This window comes from Cheilinus undulatus, linkage group 22, assembly GCF_018320785.1.
Source record: "Cheilinus undulatus linkage group 22, ASM1832078v1, whole genome shotgun sequence".
Lineage (NCBI taxonomy): Eukaryota > Metazoa > Chordata > Actinopteri > Labriformes > Labridae > Cheilinus > Cheilinus undulatus.
The window spans coordinates 25,183,110-25,201,252 of record NC_054886.1 but is presented as its reverse complement, the minus strand read 5'-3'; the positions used below and the strand labels follow the sequence as shown (position 1 = coordinate 25,201,252).

At 37.0% G+C, this 18,143-nt stretch overlaps 2 protein-coding genes across 2 annotated transcripts; both read right to left on the bottom strand.

The window, feature by feature from the left end:
- Positions 1–1,285: 1,285 nt before the first annotated feature.
- LOC121504299 (GTPase IMAP family member 7-like) lies at positions 1,286–1,966 on the bottom strand (the record flags this gene model as incomplete). The annotated part of the gene is made up of 1 exon (XM_041779011.1): positions 1,286–1,966. A coding segment is annotated over one exon (681 nt), but the record flags the coding sequence as incomplete, so codon positions are not given.
- Positions 1,967–5,514: 3,548 nt separating this feature from the next.
- Positions 5,515–17,632, bottom strand: LOC121504847 (GTPase IMAP family member 7-like). Its single transcript, XM_041779920.1, has 2 exons — positions 17,598–17,632; positions 5,515–9,300 (listed from the first exon to the last, which is right to left on the bottom strand). The coding sequence occupies exons 1-2, from the start codon at positions 17,602–17,604 to the stop codon at positions 8,165–8,167; spliced, it is 1,143 nt and encodes a 380-aa protein (XP_041635854.1). The 5' UTR covers positions 17,605–17,632; the 3' UTR covers positions 5,515–8,164.
- Positions 17,633–18,143: the final 511 nt, after the last annotated feature.

Here is an 18,143-nt window from a genome sequence, read left to right as displayed (position 1 = left end):
AATGAAGGCTAATGTATTATTACTATTGTTATTACTGTCATTGTTATTATTATCATTATTAGAACTGCAGTGAGAGCTTGCTGGTCTGATTCTGATTAGTTAATACTAGGGATGTAAGGATACACTCAACCCACGATTCGATTCGAAAATCTTTTTTTTTTTTTTTCTTTTTTAACTCATAAATCAAAGATTGGGATGTATTGATACACTTGACCCCTTCAATTTGAATACATAGATTGAGTTCATATTTTTGAAAAATTAGATTAAAGTAAAAATACAGATTATTCTTTTATTTCAATTCTCTAACATTTTTGACAGATTTTCCTCTTATGTCCTTCTCACAAACCAAGTATTTTGACAAATTCTTAGGTTGTGTTCAAGTTCAAACACCAAAATATAGTGCACATTTCTTCATGTATCACCTTGAAAAGTTTTGAAGGGAGGACGAGTTTGTAAAACAAAACTCGCCATGCCCCACTCACTTGTTATCATATGAGCCATAATAATCAGGTAACTCTGGGTAGCGTGGCTAGTCCAGCCATCTGTTGTTATTACAATGCTATCGGCATCTCTGCGTTTGGACCACCGTTTGTTTTGTTTCCGTGTGGAGTGCAGGCTTAACAGGCTGGCTAAAGTGTGGGTGGGAAGGGATGCAGTGTTTTGGCTCCAACATGTTTACTAGCTGCCGAAATCCCTTGTTTTCAACAACGGAAAACGGCCTTGTATCTTTGGCAATAAAAATACTAATACACTTGGTTATTCCACTTGTTTGTGACAGGGTCTAACAAATCTACCTCGGACTTACCACTGCCACAGCTCTGACTTAAAACTAAATGGGGCGTCCACCACCGCTAAGTCTTCACCCGCTGCTGCCATGACTGAACTCAGGTCAGTGGGAGAGACTGTGACGTCAAAACAAGTGGCACTAAAAACAGACAGCACCCCCTATTGTTTAAGCAGAGTATCAAAGCACATATTGTGCTGTATCGATATTAATCCCCATTATTTATACCAATTTTTAGCCGATTTAGGATATATCCTTACATCCTGACTCTCTGGGCCTGTTGGAGGAGGAATTCTTGGATCCTCAGCAAATACATACTGTACCTCCTGTGATAAAGCTCTGTGTGTAGACTAATAAGGGGCTGAAAATCATGCAGTATGAACGCTCATCATGCAGCAGATTTAAATTACAAACATAAAGGAGACAGCAGATTGAGACATAGCATAATTAGTAAAGTAACCTGAACACCTACAAACACTCAAACTTTAGGCTTTATGAGTTTCATAACCATGTGATGCTCTTTTGTATCCTTCTCCAGAGTCTCCAGGGTAGTTTTGCTGGCAGCATTTCTCTGGTATAGTAGCCATCATTGTTGTCCTTTATCATCTTGTCTATTGACTTCAGGATCTCTTCAACCTGGAACTGGTTGCTCCTGTATTTATCTTTTGACTTGTTTTTCCAATATTTATTATCGATGACATGACAGCGGCCTCCACACTTCCTCACCAGATCACTCAGACTCTGATCCACGCTGACAAAGTCTTCAATTGTTACTCCTTCATGAAGGTCATCTCCATGAGTGAAGATGACTGTTGAGTAGTTGAAGACTTCTTCAGAGAAGTACTGCTTTATTTTATTGATGACATCCTGTTGATGCTTAGTGTGTATCCCCATTTTAAGAACAATGAGAAAAGCATGAGGACCAGGAGCAAACTCAGAGATGCACCTCTCTATCTCACCCCTCAGCTCATCTTCAGGTTTGTTGATATCAAAGAAGCTGGGGGTGTCAATCAGAGTGATGCTTCCTCCATTGATGGATTTGGTGTCTGATTTGCATTTAGTTGTTTCAGATTTTGACGTATGGCTGATCTTGAACCATTCGTCACCAAATATGGTGTTGGCCAGGCTGCTCTTCCCTGCTCCAGTTTTTCCCAAAATGACAATTCTTCTGTTTGATGCTGAAAGACAACAATGTCATTCATTGATACTTTGATTTTTTTTTTTTTTGTCTGACAAGATACAAATAAGAACTAAAAATCATAATACATTGCAGTTTTAAGGAGTAACAGTGATATTAGTGCTACATTTCTTAGTAACTTGGTGGTATCATCACTGTTTCTGAAGTAGAGCTTTTCAGCAACATTCACCTGAGTAGTGAAGAGGTGTTCACAGGTGACAGTTTCCTCCATTACAGACAAGTGACTATTCTGTTTACCATAATTTCCATACCATTCATCAAAACCATTCTGTGTACCTTAATTTCTAGATTGAAAGGTTGTACAGTTAATGTTTGAAATTCTAGGGGGACCCAATTAGGGGAAAAACAAGGGGACCCAATACCTCCCTGCTTTGCACTAACCATCAAGGGTTGCAATGGTGGGGCAAGATCACCCCCAACAACCAATTTCTCAAACGGATTTTTGAGACAATGAAATCAATGAAATATATTACATTATTATTAATTTCCATATCCATTTTTTGGATGGATCAAAAGGGTGCATATCTAGAAACATTTAATACAAATATTGAGGGGAGTCACAACTGACAGGTAAAACTGATAAAAAGGGCATCAAAGTGTGTGAACTTTCTAATACTATAAAAGTTACTAGGTCAATTAATCAATCATTGTTTGTATAGCACCAATTCGTATCAAAAGTCTGGAGGGCAGGTCTAGACCATATTCTCTGATGTGGCCTATTAAAATAGACCAGTATTAATTATTCATATTATAATAAAGACCATTCCCTTTTATAATAGACCAGTATTAATCATGGATATTAAAAGAAAGACTATTCCCCATTGTAATAGACCAGTATTAATCAGCAATATTATAATAAAGACTATTCCCTATTAAAATAGACCAGTATTAATCAGTAATATTATAATACTCTTCTATTCATAGACAAGGCTTAGGTTTTAGACTTGTCAGGTCCCAGTTATCTCAAATAAGAGGGAAACGGTAAAAATGCATTTCAAATAAAAGCTTAGGTCTCAAGAGGTTCAAAAGATCACTATCATATCACAGTATGTTGTAAGTCTTTGAGTATTTCACTAGTTTTTTTTTTTTTCAGATAAACTCTGTCATATTTACTCTTACTAGAGAGCCTAGCCCAAACATCTCTTTACAACAAAAACATCAACTTGTAACTCATTTTGCATATGACATAAAAAACAACAGCCCTTATTCAAACATAACCTTAACAGAAAAAAAAATTAAAAGATTGTAACATGTTTTCAAAAAGGCATCGTTCTATTTTTACTATCTTAAAAATTCCATTTACTTGGACTGAATACAACAGCTTCATACTGCACATACTCAGCTCAGTGTTATTCATTCAAGTCATTGTTTTAGTAACTTTTGATCATTCCAAATGTAAAAGTAAAATATTTACAAAATGTTAAAACTACTTTTCCTTTATGAAATAAATTAAATCTTCCCCAATCACTGCATGTACCAGAAGCAAACTAAACTCACCGTCCATGTTGTCCCCTGGGCTGTTTGATGTCCTTGCTTTACCTCCAGGTTTCAAGTCTTTCATTTACTACCGGTTTGACCTGTTGATCAGCTGTACCTGAACAGCAGAATGAGTGTCACATGTTCTTGAAATCATGTTTATGTAACAACTGCAACAAGATGATGCATTCACAGACTAGAATGGCCGTCTGAGGCAGCAGACCCACGCCTAAGCAGCGCCAGTGCCTTGTACACTTACAAAGAAAGAAAGATAGAAAGATATAGAACCCTTTACATAATGTCGTTGTGTTTTTTTCTTTTTGCAAAGCGTTTTGAATTTGCATTTGTGTGAGACCTCTCGGCCACCGTACATGTCGAATCATTTGCAATTAAACTGGCAGTTAAAGAGTTACATTCACAAAAAATGAATGTATAAAGGAATAAAATGAGAAAAAGATTGACATGTCTCATCCAAAGGAAAAGTAGAGAGACAGAAATGCCTTATTTAAAATGAGAAAATGACTGAACACTGGATGTTATTCAGGTATATGAAGTACAAAAGTAGTTTTTAAACAAATGTAGTGCTGTATGACAAGAAAGCAGGCAACACCAGGCTTCACTCAAATGTTGTGTTCATGATGTTATGAAGCACCACTACTGGAGAAATAAAAATCTACACAGATAAGCTGGATAATCTCACTTGTGACCAGACAGTGTGTGTCTCTGATAATCAGAAAAACAGAGAAAAAAACATTAGAAAATAGCAATTTCCAAATGCAGTTGTTTTCACATTTAAACATTTTGCTGTTTTGATAAAACATCATTATCAGTCCACTGACTATGTAAATGTCATTAATGAATGAAAGTAATGAGAACTTAATATAGCTACTGTAGACTCAATGCTGCACCTTGTCATACCTCTTCAGGGTGGGGTGTTTAGTTTCTAGGTGTGACAAGCTGAAAGATTTTTTTCTTTTATGGTTTAGTGTGTTTTTTGGCAGCATCCATCCCTGACTTCTGGGAAACAACTCCACCAGTAACCAGAAAGAGAAACTTAAGCATTTAAAGTAAAGCCTAGCTCATTTCTCGTAAATGAAGACAGAGCTCTATTCAGAGCTGTATGCATGAAGCTTATGTTGTTTAACAACTGATATGTTGTTTTTCGCATAGGAATTAATAAAAATGACCGGTTGAATCTAAAACACAATCTCATGAGAGAGTTGTTTTTCCCCCTTTTACCACTTAAATGAATCGAAATGAAACCTTGAAGAGTTGGAAACAGGGGCTGCACGGCAGCGCAGGAGTTAGCAAGAAGGTCCCTGGTCAGGGTCTTTCTGTGCAGAGTTTGCATGTTCTCCCAGTCCACGTGTGGGTTCTCTCCAGGTTCTCGGGCTTCCTCCCTCCATCAAAAGACATGCTCATTAGGTTAATTGGTGAAATTGGCCACAGTTTGAGTGTGAGTGTACCTGGTTGTCTGTCTCGATATGCCAGCCCTGTGATTGACTGGTGACCAGCCCAGGGTGTACCCTGCTCTCACCCAATGACAGCTGGAATAAGCTCCAGCCACCCTGCGACCCCAAATGGGATAAGAGGTATAGAAAATGGATAGAGAGTTGGAAACATATGTCACCATGCTAGCATAACAAGCCCACTTGAAATATGAAATGACTGACTTCCCCAAAGTAAGTCAGTTAGTTTTACAGTTAAGATGCAAAGGAATCTCTTGAATCTAAATAAGCAAGTACTTAGTTGAAATAATGAATCTAACATGTACAGGAAAAGTCACAAACAAACAAGCTACATAAATGTAGTTTCATTCCTGGACAGGTCAGTAGATTGGGGATGATGCTTTACAAAGTGTGACTGAAACATGCAAATGGTGCTTTTGTTAGTGACTTTTCATGGTAGCATCTGTAGCTGCAGGCAGTGTGTCCATTATGTTGTCTTTTAATGGGACTTTTTATCGAAAAGAAAAAAATATAAATTGGATATCATTAAACTTCATTTTTAACAGTGTATATGAATAGTTTTCTGGGGAAAAAAAAGGAATGACATGTGCCCAATCAGAAGCTTTATTAGTGCATTATACAGGTAACAAAGCAAAACATATTGTTTCATAAATTATTATAAGAAATAAAGGATACATGGATTTGGTACAACAAATCCTTTAAAATGACAGAGTTATGAAAAGAACATCGAGTTTGTCTTTGAAATAAGCACAAGATATTTAAGCTCTAAATTACTACAACCCAGAGACTGCTACAATCAAGGTATCTAGTCTTCAAGCCTAAATCCGAACAAGATGGTCAAGATCAATTGTTTTGCATACTTTTTAAAGCCCCTCATAGCAAATAGATGTTTATACTATTTATGCAGGATTGGTAGAAGTCAGGATGCTGAGCTGCACATGTGAAACTGGATGGCGCCACATAGATTTTCTGTCAGGTTAATTGCATCAGAGGTTCAAATCACTTTTCATTTTTGATAGATATTGTTGCAATAATTCACATTTAATTTGCTTTAAATGTTAGATGTAATGTTAATCACTGTGTTGCTGGGAGTGAGCACAAAGCTTAAAGCACACAAACAAGAATTTCCATGAGGTTTCAAACCTGAATAGGTTTTTATGAAAACTTCACACAAGCTGTGAGTTCTTTAAATAGGTACAAATACATAATACTGGTATTAGTATCTGTGCACTTCTACTTCCCCCAAAATATAATCAAGTAAAAGTGAAATTGCAGAATTTAAAATGTATTTTAAAAAGTACAAGTGCACAAAAAGCTGCTCAGTTATGTTGACATGAGTACATTTAATTAGTTCCCTTCCTCCCCTGTCTTTGAATGATCTTGAGGAGCAAAAATCACAAGTCTTAAGTCGTCTGCAAGCATTTTAGTAGGTATTGCTGTAGGACAACAGTCCATCTGAAGAGTAAAAGAAGCAACACCCATGAGTTCCATCTACCTTAGTGATAAACAGATATCTCATCTAGCCACTGGGCCTTAGGCAAGCATCCTTTAGGCTAAATTGTCCCGTCTGTAGTTGCCAGTGGAACTTTAAACCAAAACCAGAAAATCAAAAAGGAACCTCCTGATGTCTTGTTTTGTATTTCTAAATATCTGTTGTCCGTCCATGTGAGAGCGTAGAATGTAATTCTTAATCGAAAGTCCAATGTTCAAATAAACGGTCATCAAAAAAATTACACAATATTTTGCAGTGTTAAAGTAAAACTTAAATATTTAGATGTAGTTTTGTCTATGGTTCCACCCCAGATTGGTGTTTAATTAATTACCTCTAAAATTGAGTAAACCTTTTCAACACTTATTTTCTCTGTAGGGTGTTAATAAAACGTATCTCTACAGGTTTGCCAACTCTGAAGAGTGTACAGTTTATTCCCAGTTGTGTTTATAATCTACTCTTTGATACTAACAGATCAACTTTACACAGAGAAATCATCAGTGGTAATTCATCTCCCATAGTGTTAAATTTAACCGTGGGTCCAGGCTAAAAACAAACATATTTACAGGCATATAATAAATCCATTTACATTTACAAGAAAGCAAGAAAGAGAATTAAAATCATACTTCACACAAATCCAGAAACTTAAAATATCCATTGAACTTTACAATAATTTCTGTAAAAAATAAAGAAAATATCATCCACAAAACATTGATACAAAGGTTAAAATAAGAAAACTACAAACACTATGTGCCTAGTGTCCTACAAATATGATATGCCAAGGCGTTTTTTAATATGAGTTTTTAAAAAACAGATTTTTGTGTTAATTTAGTCTCCAACAGTGGTAGGGAATTCCATCATGCCTTCATTGCTCTGTACGCTACTGTACATTTTAGGAAATGAGTGTTTGCTTTTGGTAGTGGAAACTGTCTATTTGTTGCTTGTCTAGTGTTCTATCTATATTTAGTTTTAGTTTCCTGTATTGTGTTTTAGATTGCAAAAGTTTCCATGTTGCCAGTAGTAATGAAGCAGTCATCTTGTCCTCCACCTCTAGCCAGCCAGGACTTTGGTGCATGCTGTTGATATTAGTGTCATATGGACATTGAGAGCACCAGGCATGCTGCCTTGTTTTGTATGAGCTGTAGTCTACTTAAATCTTTCTTTGTCACATTCAACCATATTAATTGACAATAATCTAGCTGTGAGAGAACAAGAGTATTCAGTACAAGTTTAGTTAATTCAGGGGTAAGAAATTTTCTGTTTCTCCTTACTACAGCCAAACCCCTCCCATTTTACCGACAATAGTTTCTGTATGTTGGGACCAGGACAATTTGTTGTCTAAGGTAACGCCCAAAAGTTTAATTTCCTTTACTTGCTCTATAGGTGAATTATTGATGAAGAGTTTAAGCTCTGGCATCTGCCTCAGAGAATGATTTGACTCAAAACTATGCTTTTTGTCTTGGATGTATTCACTATAAGCTTGTTTTTTGAATCCATTTTCCTATGATATCTAATTCCTTGTTCAAGGTGGTGGTCAAATCATCGGGTGTAGTTGTTGATGCATATACTGTAATATCATCTGCATACGTTATTGATTCAGCAGGAGTTAAATCGGCTTAACACTGAGATATCAGCACTCTAGTTTTTACTGTGTATCTCATGCTGTAGGTTTTGAGCACCTGTTGTGTACAGCTGGAACACACCAAACAGTGTGCCAATGTAAGTAATATCTGATTAATGAGCAGTATTTATTCAAATGGATTCCAAGGATCATAAGTTGTTTCAAACAAGGCTCTACATGTGTCAAAGATGGTCTCAAATGTCTCGGGTATGTCCACTATGGGTTGAATGAAATCTTCAACTGCTTCAGTTATAACACTGACTGCTGGAGACACATCAGGAACAACATTGGCTATTTCTTCAACCACCGTTGCTATTGTTGTTGCTATTGGTGTTGCTATTGTTGTTGCTATTGGTGTTGCTATTGGTGTTGCTATTGCTATTGGTGTTGCTATTATTTCTGTGGTATTTTCTGTGATCACCTTCCCAGCTTTTGAGCCAAATAACACAGCAAAGACAGCAGCAAGTATCCCAGCAATGGCTGTAAAACCCACAAAACCTAGGAACCTTGTTTTAAGTGGATGTTCTGTCATGGTCTTAAAGACGTTGCTTTTTGCCTGCTGCCTAATTTCTTCCTCTGATAAGTTTCCAGATGACTTTCTGATTCGCTCCTCCTCTCCCTGTATCGCTTTCTCTACTTCCTTTAGCATGTCATTGCTAAAGTAACCTCCATTTTTCTCCGTCACCATCTTGTCTATGGTGCTGAGAAGTTCTGCCACCTGGAACTGGTTACTTCTGTAGCTGTCCTCATCGTTGGTCTTCCAGTATTTATTGTCAACGATGCAGCAGCGGCCTCCGCACTTCTTCACCAGATCGCTCAGACTTTCACTTTGGTCGATGTACTCTTCAATTGTCATTCCTTCAGCCAGCTGGTCACCATGAGTGAAGACAACTGCAGCGCATTTTAGGGAATCTTCTGAGAAAAATTTGCATATTTTAGCGATGACAGCCTTCTCATGCTCTGTAAACTTCTCCACTTTGAGGACAATGAGGATAGCGTGTGGCCCAGGAGCGCATTCTGTGATACACCTCACTATCTCAGACTTCATTTCCTCCTCAGAGCTTCCAGCATCGAAGAAGCCAGGAGTGTCAATCAATGCAATGCTTCTTCCATTGACAGATTTGGTTTCAGCTCGAGAGCGATGACTTGGCCGGCCACTGAGGTGGTTTATTTGGAATATGGGCTCTTCAAAAATAGTGTTGGCTAGGCTGCTCTTTCCAACACCAGTTTTTCCCAGGAGGAGAATCCTCCACACAGCAGAAGCTGTAAGAGAATAATAACACTGTGTGAGTTTCTCAGAACATCTTTTTCAGTTACTAACCCACCCATTTGGTCTTGAAGTGTATCCTCACTGGCACGACAGAATACAGTAATTAAGTTTGGACTTTTCAGCACACAAATATGCTAAATTAGGAAAGACAGAAGAATTGTATGTTTCTTTATTTTGCATTTTTAAGCAATTTAGTACTGTCGACTTAAAGTTTATCGATGATCTTAACTTCAACATTTTAAATTATGAACTAAGTATGCACAGATGCATCTGTTTAGCTTTGATATTGATCAGTATTAGCCCTCTGGACAAACATCAGAAATTAGTAAATAATGTGGCATGAACCAATGTCAGTAGCTGATGTTTATCTGTTATGTCCAGTCAAATAAATGCAAACATCTAGTATACCACCTGAATCAAAGAGGTATTTTGTTTTGTTAGGCAAAGAAGTCACCTCTAGTGCAGTGGTTTCCAGACTTTTTTGGCTGGCCTTCAAATATTTTCAAGTTCCCTCCATCCCTCACAATACACATCAAACAGGCATTTATCAAAATGAGTACAAACAACTATCTCACACTGGTAGATTTGGCAAAAAGAAGGGGTTTCTGTAAGACCAATTGTACAAATAAAGCAAGAGGCTAGCTATGACTTACCATCAGAGACAAGTTACTGATTACATTTATTCATGTTACTGTACTTAAAAATCTGTGTGTACTTTCACTTCTTGAGTATTTTTTAAGATCAGAATCTACTTAGGTGTACTCTTGGGAAATACAGTACTTCACTACATTTTAGATAGCATTCGTTACTGAGTAAAAATAAACACTATAGGACAAAAAGGAGGTTGAAGCTTTACTGATGTTGCATCAGGAACATTAAAGGTCATCTGTAGGAAAAAAATTCACTGCTACCCCTTGTTACTCTGTTTCAAGGGACAAGGGTAGTTCAAAATTGAATGATAGGGATAAAAACTGGATATGGGACTGAAGCAAAGTTTGCACTGCTATGAAAAAAGTTGTTTCATTTGAAGGCAGACATTTCAAGCTATCGAAACTTTCCATATTCAGAATGTGCACTATTCAGAAAGACAGTGGGGAATTCGTGGACAAGAGTATTTATATAGCACTAAGATCCAGTGAGTACCTTTGAACATCAAGATGGGAGCAGGGCTGGACAGAACAGATTGGGCGACATCATGTGTTTATTTTCAGCGTTTGTGATGAGCATTTCAAAGGAAGTGCGGTTCAACACTATTTTGATCTAGAAAAAGGGATAAGGTTGTCCAGAGGCTGTGTCAGGTTATGCTAACTGAAAACCAAAGCACTGAGGGACAATATTCAGCTCAGGAATGTGGACGTTAACCTGCAAAGAGATTTAAGGCCTGCAATGCTAACACAGCTAACATTAGCAACATCCTGCATAACAACTTTGCATTATTACGGTGTAACAATGATTCACCACTTTAGTCTAAAGTTGGTTAACAGAATATTTTACTTGAAAGTAATAATTAAAATTACATTTGGTGGAAATTATATGCCTCGGAACATCCCTACTAATATATATCACAAAGATTATGGTGTCCAAAAATGTCTGCTGTTTGTGTTGAAATTGACATGCTTAGAGAGAGAGACAGAGAGAGCCCAACCATAGATGACCAACTCTGACATTAATAGAGAGAAAGAGAGCAAGAGGTAGTAGTTAGAAACCAAGTGGAGAAATTAGACATTTTCTGATTGTTTCACCGTGGTTAAACTCTAAAAATGTTGAAACACATTAACACCGTGTTCAGAAAAGTGCAGGGTTTGCTTAGATAAGAATACCACAGGCTTTGTCGTGTTTGTCTCTGCTCCACCCTCTGACTCAGTGCGATGCATGTATCCATTTTTTCCTTTAAACAAATCCATGTTGCATGCTACTTGGACATCACTGTGATATAAAAGCACCGTATTTTAACAGTTTTAATGATAAAACACTGTAGGTGCTGATATAGAGTACAACAGCTCTTGGATTTCATTCGATGTAATTTATTGAAGTTTAATTAAATTCATGTTACATAGCTGATCATGCTGGTACCTCAATATTACACATGCCACCAGAGTAGCTCTCTTGACTTTGTGATAAATATGCATTATACAACCGATGATCACACATTGACAAGGAAGCATGAGAACAGAAACATTTGTGTTGCTTGGATGCCGTCAGCTTTAAAAAACGGGAAAACTAGCCGTCTTTGTGGAGGAAAAGAGTAACTACAAAACATAAGTCAGAGGTATGCATAACAAGGAAACATGGAACAACAGCTGCTGCTAGAGCCACAAAATTATAATTTGTCCTAAAGAGTTGCCCTTATTTATGGATTCAAAAGCTGAAAAATTTCAGCTTAACTTACCATCCATGCTGTCAGATACAGAGCAGACATCAACTGTGCAAAATACTGAGACAGATCATTGACGTGTCTCTACTATGAGTCATTTCTCTCACTCCTTTGCTCTAACTTGCTTCTTGTTTTGACTTGTCTGACTTGTTTCCCTTCTGTGGGTTGATGGAGTGATCAACAAACATTACGCTTCTCTTTATAGAACAGTAATCATTTTACCACAAATGGCTACCAATAATCTCTTATTATAGGCATACTTAGAAGTGGCTGGAAGACATGTAGAAAAAAATGTTTTAAAAAACTTATGACAATGTGAGGATAAACAGCTGTTAGGGGTTAATAAATGCAGATCCGCACTTTGTTTTATGCTGATATACCCAAATGTAAGCATGCATTGAAGATTTTTTTTCTCTGCTGTAATGACCTGGATATTTTGCAAAATGTAGGTCGTGGTGAGTCCCAAATGAATTATTCAGCCCTCATTGCTCTAAAACAATATAAAAGCACAGAGCACTTTTTTGTTCTGTCTTGTCAGTGTGGGGTGAGTTTTCTTGAACTCCCAGCCATGGTGGTGGAAAGGTTATTAAATGTAACATAAATGAGATTTACAGCTTAAATTTTATCCCAGACTTCTCCCTCTCCAGCTCTGACACAGAGGCAGCTGCGGTCTGAGACCAATGGTGCAGACTAATTGCTGGCTTGCCTGTGTCAGTGTTGCTTGAACCCAGCTCATGCTGAAAATATGTTTAAACCAAAATCTTACTGGTCTAAAGACCCGGAAGACTAAAAGAAGAAACTAAAAGTTTCTAATTATAGCATTCAATTTCTGCCAGATGAATCACACTAAAAGCCTCCACTTTTCATTTTCATGTAGGACTTTTGTTTGAACCAGCAATAACAGAATAAGGAGTGTATTTAGCATACATTTAATAACGAAGACTTCTTATAAGCAGACATGTAACACAAATTAACAGAGAAAAGGAAACCTGAACTATTTAAATGAGACAGACTTTATATCACTAAACTGTCTGCTTGTGATTACATGACTGTGACTGTGGCTCAAACAAAGAGCTGATAGGTCCAGTAGAGTAGACAGACGAGTCCTTCATTCAAGTTGTATTTGCTGTTTCAAATTTAGGGGAGGGTTGTTTTTCTCATTAGTGCATGTGAAATTAGTACACTGAACTAGGAATGTGCAGTATTATTGGTTTGATATTGATTTAATTACATTTCTGCTATTTACAACCAATATTTTATCTGCCTATATCAGCTGTAAATATTGGCCTTACAAATAATTTAGTGTAGTTTATAATTTACTGGACCAACAGACCTGTGTCAGCTGAGGACTTTTGCTTTATTCATCGTCATTCCTTACACTTTTAAGTGTGTTAATTTGTTCATCCTCAAGCTTTAAATTGTGTGTTTAAGGACCAAAGTTTTGGGTGTGAACTACTTCTAAATATCAGTATCAGTTTCCGTAAAATTATGTTGTAAATATCGGCATATCCTATGTCAGCAAAAGTCCAACATTGTGCATCCCTACAATCAACCCACACACCTACAGCATCTATAGCAGATATTACGGCCTCATTTTACCTGGTTTTGAAAGTTAATTTTATAAACTTAGAAAACAAAAGCAGCATAGTAAAAAGATATGTGACAGACGACAGCTCAGTTTGAGTCAAGTCAGCATGCTTTGCTCTAATGGCCAAGTGCAGTCAGGTAGCTAAACAACGTCACCCACTTGTGTCAGAATAACATGCAGAATAGTAATCAGGTAACATGTGTGTTGTCTCCTTTTCAAGTTTGATACCTGTAACAACAGCATAAAGCAGAGTCCTCATTTTGAAGGGACTATGACATAAGCTGCATGCTACAGCTGTTTGACTGTAGCACAGTGCAGCAGTGACCTGTATTATAAAGGCTTAAACAACTGTTTAAAGATGTGTTTTAATTCTTGTTTCAAGTCCATTATTTTAACTTTTTGGCTTTAAATTAGGTCAGAGAACCAGCTCTATACTAGCCAAAGCTAAGTTAAATCAATGCTGACCTATTTACAAGTTAAATTATTACAGGACTTTTATTTGTTTTCTAGCATTTTGTCCCTCTTTTTGTTTCATGTCTTAGAATATGACACAGGGACTTTAGCCAGTCAATAGCAGGTGAAGGCTCACAGTTGAATGCAAGAAAATACAAATCCCAGAATGGTATTCCCTGAAAGGTACAGTGAAGGGTATGTGACAGAAAATAATGACTATAATGATTTTTTTGGGATACTTTTTCAGAAAAAGGAGGCTTTAAAGAATCTACCACACCAACTATTTTTATGTAGTGAACCATTACACAAAAGTAAATACTCATAGAAATACATGAAGAAATAGAATTTTATTGTGACGTTATATTTTTTTGTGACACAGCAGACATTAGTGAAACCCCAAAATCAAGTTACCACAAGCTTGCATATAGCCCACATTCACCCATTCTCAAAAAATAGGAGAAAACATTTTGTCCCCTAAACTACTAAATGAAACTGTCAGCACACCCTATCAAAAATAATTGTTCTGTAAATATAAAGACAATCTTATTTTTGTCTTTTGTCAAAAATTAGATAACTGTCCTGTGTTTAAAAACCACAGTTAAATTCACAAGTAGCAGCAGAGCGCTGAAGTTTTGTGGGTTAAGGTGTGATCAACCAATCAGAGACATTGCTGAGACAGTCTAGTATAGTTCCCCAGGATCAGGAAGAAATCACAATTTTCAGACTTTTTACAAAATTTGTCTTCTACAGAACCATAAATCATTTCACACTCAGGTAGCTTGTCATAAGTCTAACTTGAATGTTCATGACATTAGATTTGATCGATCAAGTCTAAAAAACAGCATAAAGTGAAAGATTAGCAAAAACTGCTCTGGAACGCAGACCAGGGAACACTGATTAAAAACTACATGATTCTGTTTGTAGCTGCTAAACATCATCACCAGATGATTCCGGTTGCTTGACTGCTGTTGCACCACCTGTTGCATCAACCCCTGCTGCTACCCCTGCAGCCGTTCCTATTGCTACGCTTGCTAGCAACACTACTGTTGGCCCTTCTTGGTTCATTAACTTAACTGCACCACCAAGAAAGGCTCCCAACAGTGCACCAGTTGTAACACCTGAAAATCTAACCACCAGTTTTGCAAACACTTTGGCTTTAGCATTTTGCATATTCTCCTCTGGTGACATGTTTGCAGATGATCGTCTGATATTCTCTTGTTCTTGTTGTGTGTCTCTTTTCACAGCTTGTAGCATTTCATGGGTATAACAGCCTCCCTTATGCTCTTCAATCATTTTATCTATTGTTCTGAGCAGCTCTTTCACCTGCAACTTGTTGGTCCTGTATTCATCTTCCTGGTTGTTCTTCCAGTATTTGTTGTCAATGACATGGCACCGGCCTCCGCACTCCTTCACCAGATTGGCCAGAGCTTCACATTGTTTGACATACTCCTCAATCTTCATCCCGACATCAAGCTGGTCACCGTGGGAAAAAAGAACTGTTGCAAATTTTAAAGCTTCATCTGAGAAATACTGACGCAGCTTTTTAATGACCTGTTGTTCATGCTCGGTAAATTTCTCCACTTTGAGTACAATAAGGAAAACGTGAGGCCCAGGAGCGCACTCTGTGATACACCTTACTATCTCAGGCTTCATCACCTCCTCAGTTCTCTCTGTGTCAAAAAACCCAGGAGTGTCAATCCACATAGTGGTTTTTCCATTGATAATTTTGGTTATTGCTTGACATTGCGTCGTACCAGACTTGGCTGTACTGTCTGTTTTGAACACAGCTTCTCCGAAAATAGTGTTGGCGATGCTGCTCTTCCCAGCTCCAGTCTTTCCCAAGACAACTATTCTTCTTGTTGATTCTGGAAGACAATAATGTTGCTGGTTCAGTTTTTTTGGGGGGTATTCAAGAAATCTTTCTGCAAGGGAATTTGCTGATGTACATGGTGAAAAGTATTTGGCCTCATCTGTTAATTATTACATTCAAGTGTTTCAATTAGACAAGGTTGCCACAGGTGTATAAAACCAAGCACCTAGTCATGCACTTTCCATCTGTGATACAAAATGTGTCGTTCTGACTTAAAGCGTGGTACTGTTATAATGCCACCTTTGCAATAAAATGGTTTCTGAAATTGCATCAGATGGAAGCTGTCAGCCCTACAGTATGTTATCTAAGGACAATAAGCCGAGAAATTTTCTCAGGTAACAGATCTTTGTTGTATTTTTATTTTGCAGTTTGTGCCATCTCAAGCTAAAGTTACTTCACCTCCTGTTTTAACAAAAATCTGCTTTTATTTTGAAAGAATATAAGGAACCTCTGACAGATTGAAAGTTTCAACACTGGCATATTCATGGAAAGAAAATTTGATAAAAATATCTAAAGGGAATGGTAAAAGGAGAAGTTTTCTATCACAAAATGCAAATTATGTTGTCCTCTGAACTGTTTGGGAGTTTTTTTTGTGGAATAAAACATTTATATGCACAGTAATTACAGTATTTTCCAACACTGTAAGAGCAGGAACATGCAAAGGGCAGGGGCAGCAACTTGGCAAAGAGCACTGCCAAGTTGCTGCCCCATATTGGTAGCTTAACTAGGGTGTGCCTTAAAAGACAAAATAACGTGATTAATTTGTTTAAAAATACAATGAGTTGATGTCTGGTCTGAGCTGCATTGCTATTCACATGTTAGTGTTGGCAGCCTAGTTTAGCTCTCGAATATGGCTTGAAATATATCACTTAAGGCCTCTGCACACTGTCTGTTTTTTTTTTTTTTTTTTTTTTTTTTTGGGGGGGGGTGTTTTTTTTGGGTCAGAATTTTTTGCATGCAAAAAAAAAACTAAAAAATAAGCTCATGTTGTTCTAATCATGTTTGCAAAATGATGCAATTCGTTCATCATAATTTTTTTTAGGACAAATTTGATCTAATGCAAAATTTCGCATCAGTCCAAGTCATTTAAATGAGTCATTGATGATTCAAAACAGCGTCCACTGCTTCACTCTTCCTTGCTCACCACCGCCCAACCCCTCTCCTCTCTCTCTCTCCAACACACAGAAATCTCACTTTAAACATAGTTTGCCGGTGTATCAGTGGATATCAACTATGGATATATAATTAAAAGATAAGGGCATACGTTTGTAGCCATAACAGATAGTGAATTAAAAAGTTTCTCTCAAACTTGGCTTGGTGCTATGATGCATGAGTGTGTCCCGTATGAACCTCTCTATGAGGATGAATCCAGCAGGATTTAAAAGCAGTGACAGAGCCACAGGCCTGCAATACAAAACAATTTGCCACATTCTATGAATTTTCATAGAAAAAGCAATAAAAATGCAACAAACTCAGTGTGCAAGGTCCGAGTATGTGATATTTTTTCAGATTGCACATCTGAAAATAATGGACCCAGTGTGTAAAGACCTTTAGTCTGTATGCTTAAGCATGTCATTGCATGTTTATGTCTCATGCATGTTTGACTAAAGTCATTAATTCTAAGAGGAAAACATTATCCTAACTCAGAAACAAGAAAAAAAAAATACTTGCAGAGCAGCAAAACTTGCATACTAGTTTAATGTTTGCTTTGTTACTTAAATGCAGTCGAGCGTACTTAAAGCCTAGATAATATGAGATGCAAGTACTTGGCAAAAGTCTTGTTCTGCTAGTGATTCATTTTAAAGTACTTTAGTTGACAGAGTGCATCATTTACTTATTAAAAAAGGTAACCTTGCCAGGTTATCAATAAACAAAAATTGATCATGATGTCATTTATTTTCATTAGAAATTAAAAATGAACATTAGACCTCCCAATTTTAGTTAAATATAAAACAGATCGTTTTGTTTCATTCAGAATAACTGAGAATAAGCTGTCATAACTTACCATCCATGCTTTCGAAATGAGTGTAGGGTTTTAGGATGATTCTGATCTCAAGCCTTTTGTGACAGCGTCTTAGCCTGTGCCTTGATTGAGTTTCTTTTCACCTAGTTTTTCCACCTGTTTGACCTGTTTATTGGCAGCAGGCTAATGAAAAGATAATATCACATGGTTCATTTCTATTTTTACATTAGTCTGCGTGAGAAAAGCCAGTTCTGTTGCATGCCAATGAGCTCCACCATTCAAAAAGTATACAAGTCAAGTATAATTGTTTCCTTTCTTTAATACTTCAGTTATAGTACCAAATCAGAACAACTAAAAAACTTAAATTAATATCATGTTCACATTACTGGAATAATACTAAATCATGATCCTTTTACATAAGTTCCTGCTTTGTTTCTTTGCATGCTAAACTCTGAAAATTAAAAACACCCCAGTTCCAAAAAGTTGGGGCACAGTGGAAAATGTCAATAAAAACAGATTTCCAAATCACCAGACAGACACATATTTATCAAGCATTTTTAAACTTATTAAAAACCCATGTAGCACTCC